Raw genomic sequence first — 21,402 nt, 5'->3', positions numbered from 1 at the left:
GGTCAATTCCGATGCATAAGGATTGTGTTTAGAGACTCGCAGTCAATCCACACATTATGGCGGTTTATAAAATAACTCCCTGTTAACCCCCAAACCAGCCAACGTATAGTTCTATTTATAGAACAGATAAAACATCGTCAGCGACTCGCAGTCAATTCCGATGCATATAAATTGTGTTTAGAGACTCGCGGTCAATCCACACATTATGGCGGTTTATAAAATAACTTAATATAATTAAACACTTGCAGTAATTAACTTACAACTATTTCCCTCAATCGGACAAACATAATATAATTCTATTTTTAGAATAGGTAAAACATAGTCAGAGATCCGCAATGAATTCCGATGCATATAAAATAATAATATAGATTGTGTAAAAGGACTCGCGGTCCAAACACACTGTACTTATTGACTCACAGTCGCAGTACATGCCGGTTAATTAAATAATTGCAGTAATCACCTGCAGTTGTTTCCCCCAATCCGGCAAACATATACTTCTATAATTCTATTTATAGAACAAATAAAGCATACATAATATTATAGATTGTGTATTTTAAAGACTCGTAGTCCCATCACATTGTACGTTTATTAACTCGTGGTCGCAGTACAAGCCGGTTAGTATTGAATATAATTCTCGTCTCTCGTCTAGGCCTCGGTAGTGCCTGCCGTTTATTTAAGTATTTAATAGTACTTACATGTATTTTCTTGTTACACGATAAAATAACATTGACTTTAGTTACTTACAAGACTGACTCAATTATCTTAATAATAATAACCAGCTGCGCTTTGGCATGGTTACTAAGTATACGTGTTCGCGTTGCCTCGCGTTAACAAAGAATGAGGCACGTCGGAAGGCCGTGTGATCGAGTGAGCGTGTAATTTTTCAACTTACCTACATAAATCTTTAAAAAAACGCGTATGCCAAGCAGATATACAAAGGTACTACTGGTTAATTATATATCGAAGAATGAAGCGAAGAAATATAATCAATATTGTAGAATACAAAATTCTCAACAACTTTTGTCTAAAAATTTTTCTATACGGTGAACCGTTTTCTTGATAGAGGGCGGAGAGCGCGCGGTCACAGTATCACGCGCCATTCACAATGTGTCCCGACATCGGTGTCCGATCCTTTAATGCCGTGATATATGACATATTTCATCGACAAATTGGCTCTCAAATTTTTTCTCTCTCTCACAGTTGTAAAATGGCAGCCACTTTAGTTTTTCTCGGTCTTTCACACTAATCTGACCAATACTTCTCATGTACTATCAGAGAAGTTGATTCCTAGGCAGATGGCTGATCTTAGTAATTTGGTCGCGTTACGTCAAACCCATCCGACCGATCACAGCTAACATTGAATTGACATAAGCCGACCAACTGACGTAGGTCCGTCAACTGCCTAGGAATCAATTTCCTCGATGGTACAAATATCCCATGAAGATGAAAAAGGTCTTATTTAATAGCTAAACTTATGGAATACGTTTACACAGCAATATGTTATTAATTTCGTGGAATGAAACATAGAAAAACCAAAATTTAAGGAAAAAATGTTGTGTATTTTGTAATTAAGGCTTTTTGTAAAAAATAAAGCGCATTGAACTGGGTATTTTTAGGGTTCCGTAGTCAACAAGGAATTATAAGTAAAAACCACTTTTTTTAATTCAAAGTCCCTACATCAAAATATATTGTGAAACATTTTTAAAATATTTTACTTTTATTTTAAGAACTCTGTTCTTGATCAAAATAAATACATAAATATAATATTATGAAGATAATAATATTATCATATCGCTGGATTAGTATGAAATTTCGGTGGTTAAACTTATCACATCGGTGCACAGAAATAAAAATCGGTGCCGGTTTATCATATCGGTGGAAACCAGACTGAATTTTCTCCTTAGTATTAAATTATACGTTAATGATATTAAATTTGTCAACATTTCGTGTCCTAAAGAATACATAAAAGCTGAAAAATATATAAAATATTATGAATAAAAAAAAGTTCACCGATATAATAAAAATAAGGGCATTTATTGAAATTCGCCGAAATACATCTTTACAAATAAGAGCTGACTGCAAACTTTGTTTTGAAACGTATGTCGTAAACTGATAGTAAGTATGTCGTAATTTGACTGACTATTTTTACCAACTTAAATAGTTGAATGAATTTAGTCCACATTCTTGAACGGTACATATAGTTATGAGGCGTTCCTGCCCTATCCTGACAGTTCTGTCCTCTATCCTCTGAGGACCTAGGTCGTCGATTCCGTCCGACAGGCTCCGAATCAAAGCGAGGTTTCTCGTCCGTTCAGTCATCAGTTGCCAGCGAGCCGCCGCACGGGACGGTCGTTCGGAGAACCCGTCTGCCGTTATCCACACATGTGATAAACTTTTTAACATAAATAGTGCCGATTCAACTGTAATCCGTCGACGTAGTATCATGTTTATAAACTAATTTTTATACGGAACACTGTAATGTCAATTTAAAATGGATGCTAGTGTTTGTAATATGAGAAACTAAGCTAACGCAGGTTAGTAAGTAGGTACACTTTACGTCAATGTGCTTAAGTGCTATGTTTGATTTTATTTTTCTGATAAGTTATTTGAAAGGTTTATTTCTATTTCATTTCATGTAAACCACATAATATAGATTCTGTTACGATAAACAGTGGATACAGGTAAAACATTCCGGCAAAGAAAAAAATTGAGTAGTAATAGTAATTGAAGTCTTACATTATATCGGATGCACAGAGAAACTATTGAAATTAAAAAAAAATGTTTTGGTTGCAAATTTAAGTAAATATAGTTTTTAAAATATAGAAGCTTTGAAGTTTTTGGTTATACAAATAATTTTGGAATAAAAAATTAGATTTAAGTTTTTTTTACTTTTTATACGACTAATTATTTTTTTAATAATTTGAGGTCTAAAAATATTCAAATAATAAATACTTATTACTATCAGCAACCATGGACACTGCTTTTGTCGCTTACATTAATTGTATACAAATATTATTAATTTATTACTTGCGTATCATTATAACAATGTGTTCTATTAGTTATATAATTATAAATAACAAGACTCTCCTAGTGATACCTACCTAAGCCCCGGAAAAAATTGGCAGGAAGGTTTAATTGCAACCAGTATTTCATATCTAGGGGGAAAACTTAAATCATCACAATATAATCATCGATTGTTAATCACAAGAAACACTCGGCTACATTTTAATCATTACTAGAGTAGTTATTTCACGAAGACTGACAGGAAATATATCACTTTATGTCGAAATCTTCACTAAGGAACACCCTAAGTAACCATTTTATGTTCCTGGCCGTAAGAGTTATCCAGGTAAAATTTAATTAAAAAATTAAAAGAAACATTCATACATAGTCATACCGAAACGTAGAACAAAGGTACGGTAAGGTAATTAGTCTAAGAAAATTAGTTTCAAAATCGTCGATCAGACCAAATAATTCATGTAGTTGAAAGTTGGTACAGTTATTCCTAAAGGTGTCCATGAATATACTAAAAGTCCCCGAGGAGGGAAAGGTCTCTTTTTCAAGGTTTTTTCTTGTGACTCTAAAATTATTTATAATATCTCTTTAGTGACTTATACATTAATTATATATATATTTTTACTATAAAATATTACGTCTAAACATTGTTACTGTACGATCATTACTTTAGGAAATACAGAGTATTAAAAGGGTACGCTCACACTGTTTTTCCATACAAACATATTCCCCAATTTACTCCCTGGACAATGAGTCTAGACAATTTAGTTTTTAAACAATATTGGGATCTGTTAAAGCTATGCATCTATGTTCGTTTTTTTTCTAAATTTAGAATTAATAAAAAAATACAACCCTTCGAAAATCGCAAAAAAAAGGGACCTTTCCCCCTCCCCCACCGCCAGCTCGTGTCCCTCCCTCGGGGACTTTTAGTGTATTCATCTGGACACCTTTAGGAACAATTGTACCAACTTTCAAAACTACATGAACTATTTGGTCTGAATTCCTTAATTTTCCCAGGCTAAATATATTATAACCAGAGTTTCGCTGACGTAGCCGCAAGAACCTTACGTGATGATGGATAGTTGAAGTCCCGCGCCCGCCAACATGTCAGCGACAGATAGACAGTCGGAATACAGTCATTATTAATAACATAAAGCGTAGCACGCCCCGCTACGACCCTACGAAAATGCTACGCGCTACGAAAATGCTACGCGCTACGAAAGTCCTACGCGCTCCTCTACGAAACTATCCTTTGAATTGTATACTTTCAAAGACATTCACGAGATGTGTTCTTTTCAGGCCCCCAGCGAGCTCCAATTACTCTACATAATGTTCTCCTTTTGCTGGCGCTACAAAGATGAACACGGTAAGAAAACTCACCCACACAAATATATAAAATCTTTACTCTGTTTCCATTAAATGTTACTGAATCACAGACACGTATAATATAATTAATGCAACCTTATTATATTAAAATAATGACACAACCTACATTCTACAACTTAAGCAAACATAAACAAACTATAAGTTGTTTAGGACATTACATAAATATTACGGCAGTTTAACATCTAACGGTCAGTTCAGACCGCAACGCGACGCGTAGATGCATTTCTAAATTTGTGTGGATTTGACAGATTCGCAAGACGTCTGACGCAATTGAAATCTGTCAAATCCATACACATTTAGAAATGCATCTACGCATCCGCGTCGCGTTGCGGTCTGAATCAACCCTTAAGATGCAAAACCGGTGACCACAGCTCAGATTAAGACGACCGACCATCCCTGGTCTTTCTCGGGCCCTATAATTTTTGACGAGTAGACAGGAGAATATCATTTCAATGATTTAAACAGAAAACGAGCTTAAAATCGCCCTAATCTATGCAAATCACGGCTTTTATAAAAATATTGGAAATCAGTTAGGCTCGGGGCTGGCAATTTAAAATAATAAGCCGTTAAGGGCTGTCGATTGTGACACGGGTCTAAGTAGCCGGGTGTCAGGTTCCACCGCGGAGCGTGACGCCGCTTCCAGTCGCCTATTTATTACGATACACGAGACAAGACAAACTTTCTGTCGATCGAACCGAAATCGGATAGACTTCAGTTTATTAAAACGTAGACATGTGATGAATTGCACCGCTGATGCCCGTTCTAGCTAAAGTAATGACTAATGAGAAATATACCAATGCTGCCGGCAACATGATAAATATTTTGACGTATGATGTACTAGAGCAAATATACTTTACGTTATATTATGTGTCTTAAGGTAATTTTTTACCAATTTTGTATTAGCCGATAAATTTAAAATAAGCTTCAAATCTAAAATATTATTTAAAATATGTTAAAATATCACACATGTATACCGGAACACTGTGTGCATAAAAAACTATAACTTCACACCCGTACTAACACGTATTAACACAAAAGCACTTTATAAAACTAAGAACAAGTGAATCTAGTTTGAGAAAGTGTATTATGCGGCGCGTTCCCCGCGGTGGGTCAGGGGCCCTCAAGCACTCTTCAGCACTCTCCAGCCCCCTCTAGCCCCGTCCAGCCCCCTCTAACCCCTTCCAACACCCTCTAGCCTCATCTACCAGCTCCGAGGTCAAAAGAGACACTGGACGTGACAAAACTTTATTAACTATTTATGAACTTTATTTTTACCAACTTTTCCGCCGCGCGTTGGTGTTTTCTGCGTTCAGTGTGTTTAAATTTCGATAAACATACCTACATAAATACTTATACTTTACATAACTTTTAACGTCCACGGCAATAACAGATTAAATAATTATACACTTTCGTCATCAGGTGCAAGGAAAGTATATAATTATTTAATTGAAGATGAATTTCCACCAAGAAGTGACAGTACATTCAATATCATAATAACAGATTACATTCAAATGGATTTGGTAAGCGGTATATTTTTTCCGTAAAAACTGAATTTTAAACTAAATTTAAGTGGTAACATCTGTATGTAGAGGTGGTTATCGCAGTAAGCGGCCCAAATATTAAATTTATAGGTCACAGCTATAAATGACATTTTATGACTCATCACGGATCACCCTTCAGCAACTTATTGATACAGTAACGGTCCAGTTAAACTTAAAATTAGGAGCTGTAAAAGTAATCACAGGCTGTCACTGTCACTACTTGGAAGAACGAAAAGGACGCCATGTTTGGTACTACTAATTATATATATTCTGTGGCCATGTGAAAGAAGCGCTATTAAGTAACGTTTCAGTATTCTGCCCTAAGTACGAGAGAACGGCGCGCCATTATTTTCGCTTTAACGCCGCCTGCACACCATCAGCTGTCATTATCGAAGATATGATCAATTAGTGAAGTAAATAGCCTAAAGGTTTCCCTTAATACATCTCGGTACGACTATATATAGGATTTTTATATTTAATACTGGAAGTAGTTGGGGTCAGTATATAAGATTTTTATATTTAACTAGCGACCCGCCCCGGCGTCGCACGGGTATAAAATATATAGTTACTGAAAAAATGATTAAAATTGATAGCCTATGATCCTTCACGTGGTCTTCTTCTTATCTGTGCCAAATAACATGAAACATTAGCAGACAATTTTCAATTTACGATATTTTATATTTTTTCAAAATTTTCGTTTAGTCAGTCAGAATTGTTAGATTCCTTTCAATTTGAAAGGGATTTAACAAAAGAGTTGTTAAATTCTTTTCAATTATTTGAAAAAAAAACGGTCAGTTTCTGTGCAACAATGTCACATGACTCCGATAATTTTCTCAGTTTAATTTATAGCTCTCCTTTTTAATGCTGATGGCTTAACGGCACCGTCCTGTCCTTCGTGAGCTCCGGACGATGAGATTTTAATTTCTCTTGTTATATTTTGAATAATAAATTAGGTAGGAAGTAGCTGCCATATTGTTTAATAGCAGATTCAAATGTTTAATGGTGATATAAGAATTAACACGTCTACGACTAAAAATAATACAATTCAAATAGCTTCGTTTCATATCCTACTATATCCTACTATCCTACTAATATTATAAAGGCGAAAGTTTGTTTGGATGTATGGATGTATAGATGTATGGATGTGTGGATGTATGGATGTTTGTTACTCTTTCACGCAAAAACTACTGAACGGATTTTAATGAAACTTTACAATAATACAGCTTATACATCAGAATAACACATAGGCTACAAATTTCACCGACTTTCAAAATGGGGGAGGTGTTATGTTCGTTTTCTTATGTTCAACGATTACTCCGCCGTTTGTTAACCGATTTTCAATTTTTTTCTTTTGGTATGTAGGGTATCATCCCAATTTAGTATTATATTCACAAAAGTGGTGATCTGATGAAGGATCCATAAGTAATCGCGGGAACACCTTAAAATTTATGGGGAAACATTTGGTGACTTCGGTTTCGTGAGAAGTATTCTAAGCATATGCTACAAACAAGTAAGATTTTGCACCAAGGTATAACTGGTATACCGTGGTTCGGAAGGTGCTGAGAGAACTCCTGATTCTTTATAGATACAAGTTTGGGAGTTTCAGCGTTGTTTTAAGAACGGAAAGCATATGCTACTATGAAAATTACATTCATCATCATCATCATCACTACCATAATTTTATACCATGCATCGTCCCATGATTATGAGCCTTTTCATAGTCTTTTAGATCGAGGCTCGAGTTTGTCAAGCGATAATTTAAAAAAATCTATACCTACTTATTATTATAAACCTGAAGAGTATGTTTGCTTGAATGCGCTAATCTCAGGAACTACAGGTCCGATTTAAAAACTTATTTAAGTAAGGCTATAGGCTATATTATATTATATTATCACGCTAAGACTAATACGACCGAAGAAACTCAGGAAAATGTGGTAAAAACGGGAAAAATATTAGAAAGGGTTTATCTCACGAACTACTGGAGCAATTTTATAGCAATATTTGGCACTTATATAGAGTAGACCATGTGAAAGGAGTATTTATAGCTATTTTTATTCGAAAATGTACGGTTTCTGTGAAATTCCTAATTTACGCGGGCGAAGCCGCGCGGGACATCTAGTAATATTATAAAGGTGTAAAAATGTATGGATGTATGGATGTTTGTTACTCTTTCACGCAAAAACTACTAAACGAATTTTAATGAAACTTTACAATAATATAGCTTATACATCAGAATAACATATAAGCTACAATTTTAACCGACTTTCAAACTGGGGGAGGTGTTAGGTTCGTTTTTTTATGTTTAACGATTACTCCGCCGTTTGTTAACCGATTTTCAAAATGTTTCTTTTGGTATATAGGGGTATCATCCCAATTTGGTTTTATATTCACAAAAGTGGTGATCTGATGAAGGATCCATAAGTAATCCAGGGAACTCCTCAAAATATGTGGTTACTTCGGTTTCGTAAATTAGGAACCTTCCGAACCACGGTATATCAATTACCAGGTATATTATGCTAACAACAAGTAAGATTTTGTACCGAGGTATACCTGGTAATTGGTATACCGTGGTTCGGAAGGTTCCTAATTTACACGGGCGAAGCCGCGCGGGACATCTAGTAATATATAATATCTAGTTACGCATACTGCACTTATGCAAAGTTACAGCTATGAGAGTTATTCCTATTGCTCCAATACGATACCGGCCAAAAACCAATAACACATTCCCATATATCGTCATTATTTTATTTATCCGTGCACAAAAACATATCTATACTGTTTATTATTTAATTCTTATGAATTAAATAATAAACATTTATCGCAGCCGCCTTTCGACTTTTCGGGATTTGAGGTTTATTGTTAATATCCTCGTAAAATATATTATTTACGTCCCCGACGTCTCGGAAACAACTCCTATGGAATGATCCCCTCGTAATATTCTACCCGATTCTATAATATTAATGGAATAGATATCTTTATCGATAGTTATTATCTATCGATATCTATTCGAATAACATCATAGAATCGTAGTTAGTTTCAAGTTTAATTAAAACGATAGAGTTGTCTGGATATCGATTCGGAAATTAACATTATTAGAGTATTAAAATATTAACCGGTAATGCAAAAAATAAACTTGAAATGTTGAGTGAAAACTTTGTAAATGACTATTAAAATATGTACCTATTACCTAATAGGTAATAACTTAGATTGGATATCTTGTAATTTTTTTTTTATTCCTCTTAGCACATTGGGGTTTTACAGAGAATAAAAAATGTATTATTTTCACAGTCTCGATTCTGTTTTATTCATTGCTTGTTTCAAACGACGCGGTGCTCACAATTTCTTAAGCTAAAAGGAAATGTTCATGAAGCTGGGAGATAAAGTGATCAACGTGATAAAGAGAGCTAGGGGAGACGGCTCTTATCGATCGAGCTTAGTTTTATGAATGCCTTTCATTCAGCTAAACAACTTTTTCTAAATTTTATTTTTAGGATAATATATTTCGTATTCTTAAGGACGCCTACAAAAATTATACACTCCATGAACTTAATAGAAAACGTTACACGATATATTTAGGCAAATATACAAAAATGTCTCATCTTTTCTACTTTGAATAACATCTAAATTCTAATGTAAGTTAATGTGATAAAAAATCTATCATTTAATTTCAATACCAGAGGAGGTTTAGTTTATGTTAAAATATTCGAGACGTGCTCAGTCCTCGTACGTTTTTAAATTTTTTTGACACAGTTATTAATCCATATAACCTACATAATAACTGATAATTATTGATTTATTGTATTATTTCCAATTATTTATGTTTGTATGTATTTATAATGATTTGTATATATTCTTTAGTATGTATGTATTTGTAATATACTTATATATTGAAAGAAATTACTTTTAGCTCTCTATGTAGTCACCTACCATCTATTACTACTGTTACTATATTATAGTTAATATGTAGGTTGTTTGTTGTAGCGATAAGACCGCCTTTTGTACTTTTTACTCAATAGTTCTAAGTTATGTATGTCATGGTTGTTTTGGTGCAATAAAGGATTTTCATTCATCTTCATTCATTCGAGAATATTATACATTTTTGTTTTGGTAACTAAATATTTTAAACCCAATTCTAATCAAATAATGTCAGATATCACTTTAGGGCTGATTTCACTACAGAAATTGAACGCTTTCAGTGTAAACTTAACTGGTTTAACGTAAGTATAAACGTGTTTGTAACACCAAATTGAATTTATTTTATGTGTGATGGTAAAGATAATTGTATTAATATAATAATAAGTTATATTTCTAGGAAACTACATCTTGAAAACTTACGGTTACCGCAATATCTTTCAAAATAAACTCTGTTATAAGAAAGATGATGCAGGCATGAACGGAGTTAGCCCAGAATTTAATAATAGTATTTTTCTACGTGTCCGTGCTTATACTGGTATGAGTTTATTTTTTGGTTGAATGGAGGTACTATCTAATATATGTATAAAATAGTCGTGTCACAGTGTTTGTGCGCGATCTCCTCCAAAACGGCTCAACCGATTTTAATAACATTTTGTATGTACCATCAAGGAAATTGATTCCTAGGCAGTTAACGGACCTACGTCATTTGGTCGGCGTCAATGTTAGCTGTGATCGGTCAGATAGGTTTGACGTTACGCGAACAAATTACTTAGGTCCGCCATGCCTAGGAATCAACTTCTCTAATAGTACATTCGTTGGGCATGAGGACAACGTTTGCCGGGTCAGCTAGTCGAAGAATAAATAATTCTGATTAGACTAGAATACATATTACTTGGAACTTGTTACTTATTAATTCATAAACATACCCCCCGACTTACAAAAGTATTTCCACACTGGATAAGTATACAAGGTTCCCTTGTCTTTGTCTATCACATTGGAGAAGCCACATGGACAGCGGGCCTTGAATAAGTTACGCTGTGAAAATATAATTTGTAAAGGGGCTGGCAGATAGTCTTTTCTTTTGTGAATGCTTATAACTTGTAGTGTAGCAAATGCACGTATAATATCTTACCCTTATTCAGTTGGAACACTGTAGTCCCAAGTTGTTATCGCGATACAAAAGTTGTATGTACAACTTGTATACCGACGCCGATTAGCGCGACTTCGGAAGAAACGAACTATCTACATGAGACTTCGCTGATACTTTGTTTCTGCCGATACTACTTAGGAAATAACAAAACAAGTTTTCAAAGGAACGTTTGTTAGTCCAGTGTCAGATAAAGAATCTGTTACGTCAAAAGTTACGCAACTTTATATCGAGACAGTATTTTGGGATAGTTTTCGCTTACACAATACAAAATTGTTTTAGCTATTATCAAAACAGCTGTTGTTTTTAGGGTTCCGTACCTCAAAAGGAAAAAACGGAACCCTTATAGGATCACTTTGTTGTCCGTCTGTCCGTCCGTCCGTCTGTCAAGACCCTTTTTCTCAGGAACGCGTGGAGGTATGAAGCTGAAATTTATATCAATTACTCAGGTCTACTGTCCCTTGAAGCTGTGAAAAAATCAAACTTCTAAGCCAACGCAATCAAAAGATACAGCCGTTTATGCCGCAAATTTTCGACACTTGCAAGGGAATCAAAACCTACAGGGTGCTTCCCGTGAACTCAGAATCTTGAAATTTGGTACGAAGCAACGTCTTATAGCATAGATAAAGGAAAAATTACGAAAACCATAAATTTTTAGTTACATCACATAATATATTTTTTTTTAATAATTTTAAACTTACTACCCATTTCCTCATAAACGCGTAGAGGTATTAAATTGAAATTCATACCAAATACTCAGGTCTATAATACCTTTAAGCTGTCGGAACCCTCGGTGCGCGAGTCCGACTCGCACTTGGCCGGTTTTTTTTTGATGTTTTCTAGGTTTGAGCGTAAAAAAATCTAAAATCTTGGTGAGCTTTCTTTATTGTTTGTGTTACGTAGTGAGCTTTAATTTCATTAAATCTTGTTACGGTTCAGCCAGCACAAACTGATAAAGAAATTGCACAAACTTTCATGTTCTCGGCTATAAAATCTGAATTACGAAATCATAAATTTCTCCGTCTCAGTTACCACTAACACTTTACTATGAATTCTTTTCGATCTAGACTGAACATTTAAAATGAAAGGGGTTTTTGTTTTCTTTGTTATGCTCTGTTGTAGTATGTGTCTCGCCTTCCTCTTATAATATAAGGTTGGATAAGTAATTATTAAGTTAGTTAATAAACATCTTTCGCCGCTACAACTCATCTTTTAATTGGTCTCCCAAGCCTGCATTGCATGGCGACGCTGCCAGGTTACAAGTAAAGCAAAACTTTGAGATATTTCACATTTCATTGTTACAACTTACTTATAGTGAAAAAAAGTATAAAAAATATGTGTTAACGTTTATGCTATTTTGCTTTAACCCAATAAGTTTTTTTTTAATTATTGCAATGCAAAGCTATCAGTTAAATTTGTACAAACCTTTTAATGAAATAAACTACAGCTAATCAGCAAAGTGCACTAACTCTTGTGGTCATTTCAGTTACAAAACAAGAAATAACATATTTAATAGACTGTAGATTCCTATTCAGTAATCAGTAATCGGTATAGCTATGAACTGGATTTCTAAAGTGAAAATTCTTTAGCAGCATTGTGTACTTTTTAGGTCGGGTTGTTTATCCTAAACTCGCACAGTTTAGCATGAAATAAGGAAGAGTAGACTACCGGCACGGTGTAAAATGTGCCGGCCGTTACGTTTGCTCATCAGACATTATATTATTTTGATTTATTAAGTATTTAAAACACCATTAAATCTAATTTGTTTTCAAGCAAAACACATAGTTGAATATAAAAATTATAATTAAACACAGATTGTGTTTTATGCAACGTGCCTATACTCAACTTTTTATACCTCAGAAGTTTCGAATAAGATTTGAAGTCTTCTGAGTGTAGTGGGTCCACGGAGCTCCTCTTTTTGAGTCAATACGTATTACCATAAAACCAATATCAGTGGCAACTGTCTGATCCCGACCTGAGGCGCTGCCGTCAGAAAAACATTTTTCTTCTGCTATCTCCTAAATTAAAAAAGTGCTTCTTTGAATTCATTTAGGAAAATTATTAAACTTTTATAATGAAAAATTCATATATAAATGCCTTTATTATTATTGTTAAAAGACTACCCACGTAAGAGTAAGTATTAGCTAATCATACCTAATCAATTCAAGTGAATCACTAAGTCCTTTCCATACGACGTATTTTTCCTCACTGACGACGCGCGTTTCTGATGCGCTCGTCTTCTGCCTGTTTTCATCGTGTTTTGGAAGATATAAAGTTTAAAATGTGTCGGCTTCCTTCCGTTTCCTGAGCGTTCAACTTGCGTTTGTATCGATACAAATGAGCGTAAAAAAACGTCGTGTGTGTCGCCCTAAAATCCCGCAAACGGGAAAAATTACGCAAGATTCGAAGATTCAAGTCACAAATTCGTACGTCTCTTATTTTGGGTTTTCGTTTCGTAGTGTGTTATGCACCGACATACTCGCGGCTGAACTGACGTCGGGTCAAGGTCGTGATGCATTGTTACAAGCTAGTACAAGCCAGCACACAAAATGTGATGCGCGATAACGGAAACTGTTCCGTGTAAGGCCGTCCGTCCACCGCCACCGTCACCGGGACGTCTCCGACAAAAATTCAAATAAAATGCTACTTTATGACCTAGGCTATAGGTTTCATTTTCTACCGATATTAGTTTAGCGATGCTGCTTTGTAGTGGGCGTAGAGAAAAATAGCCAAAGTCATAAAGTGGCCTGTAGTTAAATTTTTGTCGGTGACGTCCCGGTGACGGTGGTGGTATACAAACGGCTTAAATCGATAAGTTCAGGTTAGACAATAGAGCGGGTTCAACTCCATCTTGTGTAAAATGAAATTGTTTCATGCATTTTGCACTATATATGCGTGAAGTCACAGAATACATATTCAAGTAAAGTTGCAAATATTAAATTGATATGCCTTACATCATTAAAGGCCTATTTTACCACTTTCTGATAAAGTGCCGAATAGGCTATTCACAACTTTATGACAGATTCTCCATACTTGATCTGTCAAGTTAATTGGTGGATAGCCTATTCGTCACCTATCAGGAAGTGGTGAAATAGGCCCTTAGTATGCCAAATGTTGCCCGCAACTTTGTTGCGCAGTTTACGTACTGTTTTATGTGATTGACTGTCTGATGACTACTACTGTCTAGTACGTCTACCTTACGTTAGGGTACTTGGACTTCGGCTATGATACTTTGTAAAGAGTGGACACTTCTGTTTTGCTTTTTGTTGAACTCAATAACTCAAGAACATAATAAAGAAATAGATGCAGGAAAACGCAACTAGTTATTTAATAGTAACACATACAACTGAAATATCATCGTTTTTGTTTAAATATTGTATAATATGTATTCAATTGCTATACTGTCTTTATTTTCACAAACATTATATCAACCTTTTATAAAATAAAAAATGTAGTAAGCTCAAAAGCGATGACTTCTCCGATATACGTGCCTGGATTCAGGGTGAAGTCAGCTCAAATCACTTAAATATAATATTAACTATATACGTGAGCCAAAAACTTTGTATCCCTTTTGACGAAAAATGGGGAAACGTAGGTGAATGAAATTTTGCACAGTTATAGTTTATATGGCGAAGGAGTGCATCGAGCTAAAATTATTTTGAAATTATGCTTTTATCATAAATTTTTTAACAAATAAAACATTACACACACTACAACACACACACTTAGGAAAATGACAGATTTTTGAGTGACAAGCCTATACCACAGTATAGCAATATAGGGATATGCATAAACTTATAATATACATAAGTTTATGGGGATATGTCATATTGATACGAGTATACTGTGCCTATACATACGAGTTATACTCTAGGTTGAAGTCTGTTGACAACAAGTTAACAAATTCAAAATGTATTATAGTTTTTTTTATTGAATCATTAGACAATGCACGGCCAGTCTGAGATCAGCTGAGTTCCAGAGACAAGAGTTGAAAAAAATATGATAGTCAATATTTTTTTTACAAAATATAGGTCTAATGTCGTTGAAACTAAGGTCGAATTTCGAACATTGGGCGATCTCTAGCATAAAGTTAATATACCTACCTAGCGGAATAGAGAAACAAAGGCCTGAGCAAGAGAGATGTCACTATCAGCAACACTGCGTGGTAAAAAGAGACGTGTGATACATGACAGCAGCCCTCTTTTTTGACGTCCAGTCGGCACGTGCCGCACGTTGACAATTTTTCTCATAGAATTCATGTTCAATCATGCTTGTGTAAGTGTATACGTGCACATATTTTTCACACAGATGAAAACCAATTTTGGTTACGTTTGACAGCTCGAGATTGTTGCTCTATTCCGCTAGGTATATTAAGTTTATGATCTCTAGTAATATTGAATTTCGGCGAAAGAATTAAATTGTTAAAACGTCGCGCGTCGGATAAACGTGAAATGCATCCTTTTACGTCTGAAACAATTCGTCCGCCGCAATCGATTCCCTAATGGATTACAAGCGGTTACATATCCATTTTCATTTCCACGTATCAACAATTTCAAACAGAAGGGGTTGCGCGTCAAGACTGAAACGTTTTGTGATTTCCGTCTGTGGAAAATGTAAAGCTAGCGAGCACTCGACTGAATATTTGAATGGAATTAATTAGAAGTTGTTTTAAGAGTTCGTTCGTTTTGCCTCATCGGTATATCGTGAGTGTTCTCGGTTCGCTCGGGTACTTATCATAACGTGATTATCTTTTTCTTATAATTCAGATCTCACTCGTAATGAGATTCAAAGCAGATGAGTGGACCGGAATAAATATGAGCTTAAATAAATCACCATGAAGTGAAGCGTCTTAAAAGGTACCGTATTAAACTTCTAATTCTGCAATAAACGTTTTTGTAATAACGTGTACCTAAGTAAATAGGCATGATGACTATTTTTTTTTCTTATCGGTAATTGAAAGACACTTAAAAAATAGAAACATCGTTGAAAGAATGACTCTGATAGCTTAAAAATTCACCAAGATATGACAATTCAAATATCTCATAAAAAAGACGTGCCCGAAACGCTCCATACAAAGTGCTACGATAGTATGACGTCAGTCTTTCGTAGTTTGTACGCATCGGGAGACAACTTTGTTCGACAGGTATATTAAATATTGCGTTTATGAAAGTGGTTTCATAACAAAAGTTGCTTTTAATTCCATAATTTATCGAAAGAAATTTAATTGAAAAAAAAAATCGACTTGAATATCCAACTTTGAAGGAGCATAACAAAAAAAATACAAATGCTATCAAGCTGAAATTTTGGGAACACTTATGTTTTACCGTAATTTCTTTATTTTATTAACAAAATTCGCTAATCTTTGACCTTGTCATCATCCCTATTCTCTCGAAGAAAAGTGAAATCATTTTATGTACAAAATGTTTCGAGTTTCATTAGTTCACCGTGTCGCAAATTGGACACGTCTGGAGTGAGTTTAGAGTTTATAATCAGATATAATCAAGAAATTAGAGCGAGCGTGTATCGCAAACTCGATCAAGGAAACGGGGTGCGAGTCGAGAAAGGAATAAATGTTACCGAGTTAGTTGAAGGCTAAACGCCGTGCGCCGTATTCAATAGGTCCTAACTATGCCCTGAACCGCCTTGAACTCTCACGTTCCACCAGTAAAGGTATTCTCCTGATCGTCATTTGTACGGTTCCGTACCCCGTAGTTACAGCTTGGAATCCTTAAAGTTTGTCTGTCCGCACTATGTTCTTAACTTACCTTATACACGTTTCTAGACAAGAAACTTGGCATTTAAGTAACTGTGGCATTTTCTATCCTCGACAAAAAGCTTTTTTTGGTGATCTGCGAGATATTTTGTTTTACATTAATACTAGCTATTTGACCGAGCTTTGCTTGGTATTCGATAATACCGAGCAAAGCTCATACACGAAACACGAATATAATGACATTTTCTAAAAATGATTCCTAGCTAGATGGATTTATCGCCCCCGAAACCCCCTATATACTAAATTTCATGAAAATTGTTGGAGCCGATTCCGAGATTCCAGTTATATATATTATACAAGAATTGCTCGTTTAAGATATAGGATTTCACTGATAAAATGCCGCCTACCTTCTCAAATGGACTTCCTTGAAAACTTTGTATAAATAACAAAAATCAGGGAACGTTTCATAAGAAACGTTCACTGATTTTTGTCCTGTTTACTGTGTATAGTAAGAATTTACCTATTAAGGTAAGTACTCACTACTCCGAATATTATAGGAACTGCGCGCATTAATAGTCAGACTGCGCATCTACTTATTGACGCGGACGGCATTCTACAATAATATGGCTCCAAAACTTTAAATAGAAAATATTAAAAGCTTTTACAAGAAAAAGAGTCATTTTAATCGACTATCTCTCGGAACATACTACAAAAATATTATTATGACGATATTATACAATAATGCTGCTAAACAGACTATATATTATCGTAGTATCATACTAATTAAACATATAGTCTGTTTAGCAGCAGCTCCTAGGCAATCAGTATATTAGGTTGAGCTGTTGTATTAAAGCTGTTCGCGTGGGCGGGCGTCAAAGGCGCTCATGTGGTCAATCAACATGTAGATGAGTCAGCGCGGCGTGGCCGGCGATCACGTACAAAACGGATTAGGTTTTTGGACACCTGATCAATCACAGTTATTTCCTCCGGGATCATTTCGCCCCCGAATATAGAACAGTGACATTATTAATCTGTGACAGCGCCCCATTTTCCACGTCGACGGCCATTCGACGGCCGATATGTTGCAAAATTATTTAAAAAGCTGCGACTTTGTTGTACTTAAATCGATCAATTCAACAACTTTAAATCACAAAAATTTTCGTAATATGGTATAATATTAAGTAGAATTTTAACTTTTAGACGTGCTAATCCTTTGTTAATAGAAATTGCACCACGCTCTCGCTAATTTGCTGTCTTGTCTTTGTATGAAATGTTGGAAAATTCAATTGACTGATATAATAAAAAATAGCCATTACAATGAGGATTGTCATAAGCGTTGTAGGTAAATATTTTATACGTCAATAAAGATGTTGAAGATTGAGGGTACCTAATTACAATAGCTTCAATACATAACACATATTACATAACGTCGTGATGGTATCTTGTATAGTTTTAGTTTCTGTTAATTTCCTCGTTCTTTAATTAGTTATCTTGTTGCAATGTATGCTATCTTGAGTCTTGTGAGATAATCCATAGTGAATCTAATAAGAACTCAGTTTGAACTTCCTTGATGATGCAACTAATACCGCTGTATCATTAAAACGTATAATTAGATCTTCTTGATTCCGTCTTTATATCAAACTAGATTAACCTATAGATATTATAGCAATAGAGATATTATTGATACCTTTAAATTGTTGAATATTAAAAATACTACTGATCTCTGGGGCATGTCTACAAAAATTATTAAATCGATAATTGACATCATAGCTCCTCATCTGGCAATAATTTTCAATGACTGCATTAAGAGTGGTGTTTTTCCCGACTTAATGAAGCACAGTAAGGTCGTACCTTTATTTAAAGCGGGAATTAAATCAGATCCGACTAATTACCGGCCTATCTCGATTTTACCGACTCTTAGTAAAATATTTGAAAAAATAATTTTACAGCAATTACTGTTACATTTTAATTTAAATAATTTATTACACAATAACCAATACGGTTTTCCTAAGGGTCGATCCACAAGGGATGCTGGTATAGGACTTCTTTGCAGTATTTTTGAGGCTTGGGAAGAGTCGCAGGATGCCTTAGGTGTGTTTTGCGATCTCTCCAAAGCCTTCGATTGTGTTGAGCATGCTACATTGATCAGGAAACTGCGCCACTACGGCATAAAGGACTCTGCTCTCAGCCTTTTGACTTCTTACCTCAAAAATAGGACTCAAAGGGTTGAAGTTAATAGTAAAAGATCCAATGGGACCAAAATAGAATTAGGTGTACCACAGGGATCCATTTTAGGACCATTTCTTTTTCTCATCTACATTAATGACTTACCTTTTGCTGATGACACTTCACTTATTTTTAAAGTGAAGCGACGGCAGTCAAATTACGACGAGGTAAATAGTGCTCTCTCAAAAATAGTACATTGGTTTAATGTTAATAACTTACTTTTAAACTCTAAGAAAACCAAATGTTTAAAATTTACTTTGCCCAATGTTAGGCAAGTTCAAACCAATTTACTATTAAATGATGAGAAAATGAATTTGGTGGACTCCACTATATTCTTAGGCATTACATTAGACAGTAAATTACAGTGGGGTCCTCATATTGCTAATCTTGCAGGTAAGCTCAGTTCTGCAGCATATGCAGTCAGAAAAATTAGGGAAATTTCTGATGAAGACACGGCAAGACTAGTTTATTTTAGTTATTTTCACAGTAGAATGTCTTATGGTATCCTTTTATGGGGAAACGCTGCCGACATCAATACAATTTTTGTGCTGCAGAAGCAAGCTATACGCTCAATTTATAAAATGTCAGCTTTTGAATCTCTGAGAGAAAAGTTTAAAGAAATTGGTATTCTAACTGTTGCTTCTCAATACATTTTGGATAATGTATTGTATGTTGGAAAGAATTTATCTAAATTTAAAACTAAAAGTGATAGTCACGGTAGAAACACTAAAAATAGGCACAAGCTGGAAATACCAGTGATCAGACTTAGCAAAATAAGTAAATCTTTTAAAGGTCAATGTGTACGCCTTTACAATAAAATCCCGGAAAACGTTCAAAATCTATCAATTAATAAATTTAAAAAAGTAATTAAAGAACGTTTGTGTGCCAAAGCCTACTATACGGTCAACGATTTCCTAAACGATAGCACATCTTGGGAGTAGGATGGCTGCTTGCAAGGCTGCTTCTATATTTATTATATGTGACTTACAATTGTGTATTCATATTGTATAGATTAAGTTATTTACATTGTAAATTTTATTTTTTTAAAAGACAAATTTTCCACTTTTTTACTAAAAAGTGGCCCCGTGCGAGTTTCTTACGCCGGTTCTTCTCGCCGGGTTAGTTCCCGAACCGGTGGTAGGCAACATGTAGTTCAACATTCTGAAAATATTTGATTCAAATTTATTCAGAAATAAAACAATTTTTATTTTATTTTTATTTTATTCTTTATATCAAACTAGATGATCCAGCAACCCCGTTGCGCTAAAATTCATTTATCGGTGAACAATTCTCCGGGATAAAAAAATTCGGGACTCAAAGTATCTCCTTAGCAAAATCGGTTCAGGTGTTTGGGCGTGAACAGGTAACAGACAGACAGTCAAAAGATAGGCAGACACACTTTCGCATTTATAATATTATCTAGTATGTGCGACTTACGAGTTACGAGTATACAGTATAACTACGCACATAATATATTAAAATGTGCGTAGTCTAATGTGTTTTTGTTATTATACTCGTATATGAGACATTGCATCGACTTCGTAAGTTCCTGATTCCGTTGTTATTTTCCTGTTTGTTCAGATATGGATGAACAATATTGGTATCGTATTTTATAGTTTATTTGTTGTTTTTAAAGGAACTGTTATCTTATCCAACAAGGACTTCTGTTGTGGGACTTATATTCGGATTCAGAGAGTTCTTCGCTCGTTATTTTCCACCTTTTTGGTAAAAAAATAAATATTTTTCATTTCATTTCATTTCGTTATTCTTGTGTAAAAAAATAATCTCCTAATGTACATATAATTCTACTTTTTATTCTATAATGTAAGCGTCTACTTTGCCTAATATTAGCCAAATTTGCGGAATCGTGGGCTGTGACTAATAAAGGATCTATTCTCACTACATCTAAAACAGCCAGAAAAAACAATTTTTAAGAGAAGGAATAGGAGGAGTAGAGAATTAGTTTCTTATATCGGCTTAATATAGGATTTTTATACGGTTACCACAACGTTTCCTCTAATTGATTTTAAGAATTATGTAATAAATTAATTTCTGTTGTTTCAGAACATACGGGCACACAGGTCAAGGGTGGATACATGCTGCGGTACAAACGTAAGTAATACACCCTTATACTATAGTAGTCACTGGCCATAACCACAGATGTACAAAAGTGCACTTCTAAAAAAGTTACAGAGTGACTAAAATAAACTACATAGAACCGACAGTAAGTAAAGCTGTAAAATTTTATTATAATTATTTTTTAAACAAAAGTTTCCTAATAGTTTCGTTCACCAATTAGTATATGTCACTACAAAGACAGCAAAGTTTTCATTTGAGCCTTTGAGCTGTGGCGTAAGACGTAAATTGTACCACACGTGCCTCTTTCAGAAACTAAACCTCGGCTCACTTGAATACATTATCACTTATGGGACTTCCAAATGCGTAGGGACTTTTCGTAA

General features: G+C 34.8%; 1 protein-coding gene across 1 annotated transcript in view; it reads left to right on the top strand.

Annotated features, from left to right (window-relative positions):
- Positions 1-2,342: 2,342 nt before the first annotated feature.
- LOC121725906 overlaps positions 2,343-21,402 on the top strand; it is a 59,045-nt gene continuing 39,985 nt past the window's right edge. The window contains exons 1-3 of the mRNA XM_042113081.1: positions 2,343-2,534; positions 4,315-4,381; positions 21,008-21,055. Of these exons, the coding sequence (XP_041969015.1) occupies positions 4,345-4,381; positions 21,008-21,055 (85 nt within the window). The 5' untranslated portion in view covers positions 2,343-2,534; positions 4,315-4,344. The remainder of the gene's footprint in view (positions 2,535-4,314; positions 4,382-21,007; positions 21,056-21,402) is intronic.

The sequence above is a fragment of the Aricia agestis genome, chromosome 4 (genome assembly GCF_905147365.1).
Source record: "Aricia agestis chromosome 4, ilAriAges1.1, whole genome shotgun sequence".
NCBI lineage: Eukaryota > Metazoa > Arthropoda > Insecta > Lepidoptera > Lycaenidae > Aricia > Aricia agestis.
The sequence above is the reverse complement of the archived record's forward strand: the minus strand, read 5'-3'. Positions and strand labels throughout refer to the sequence as shown.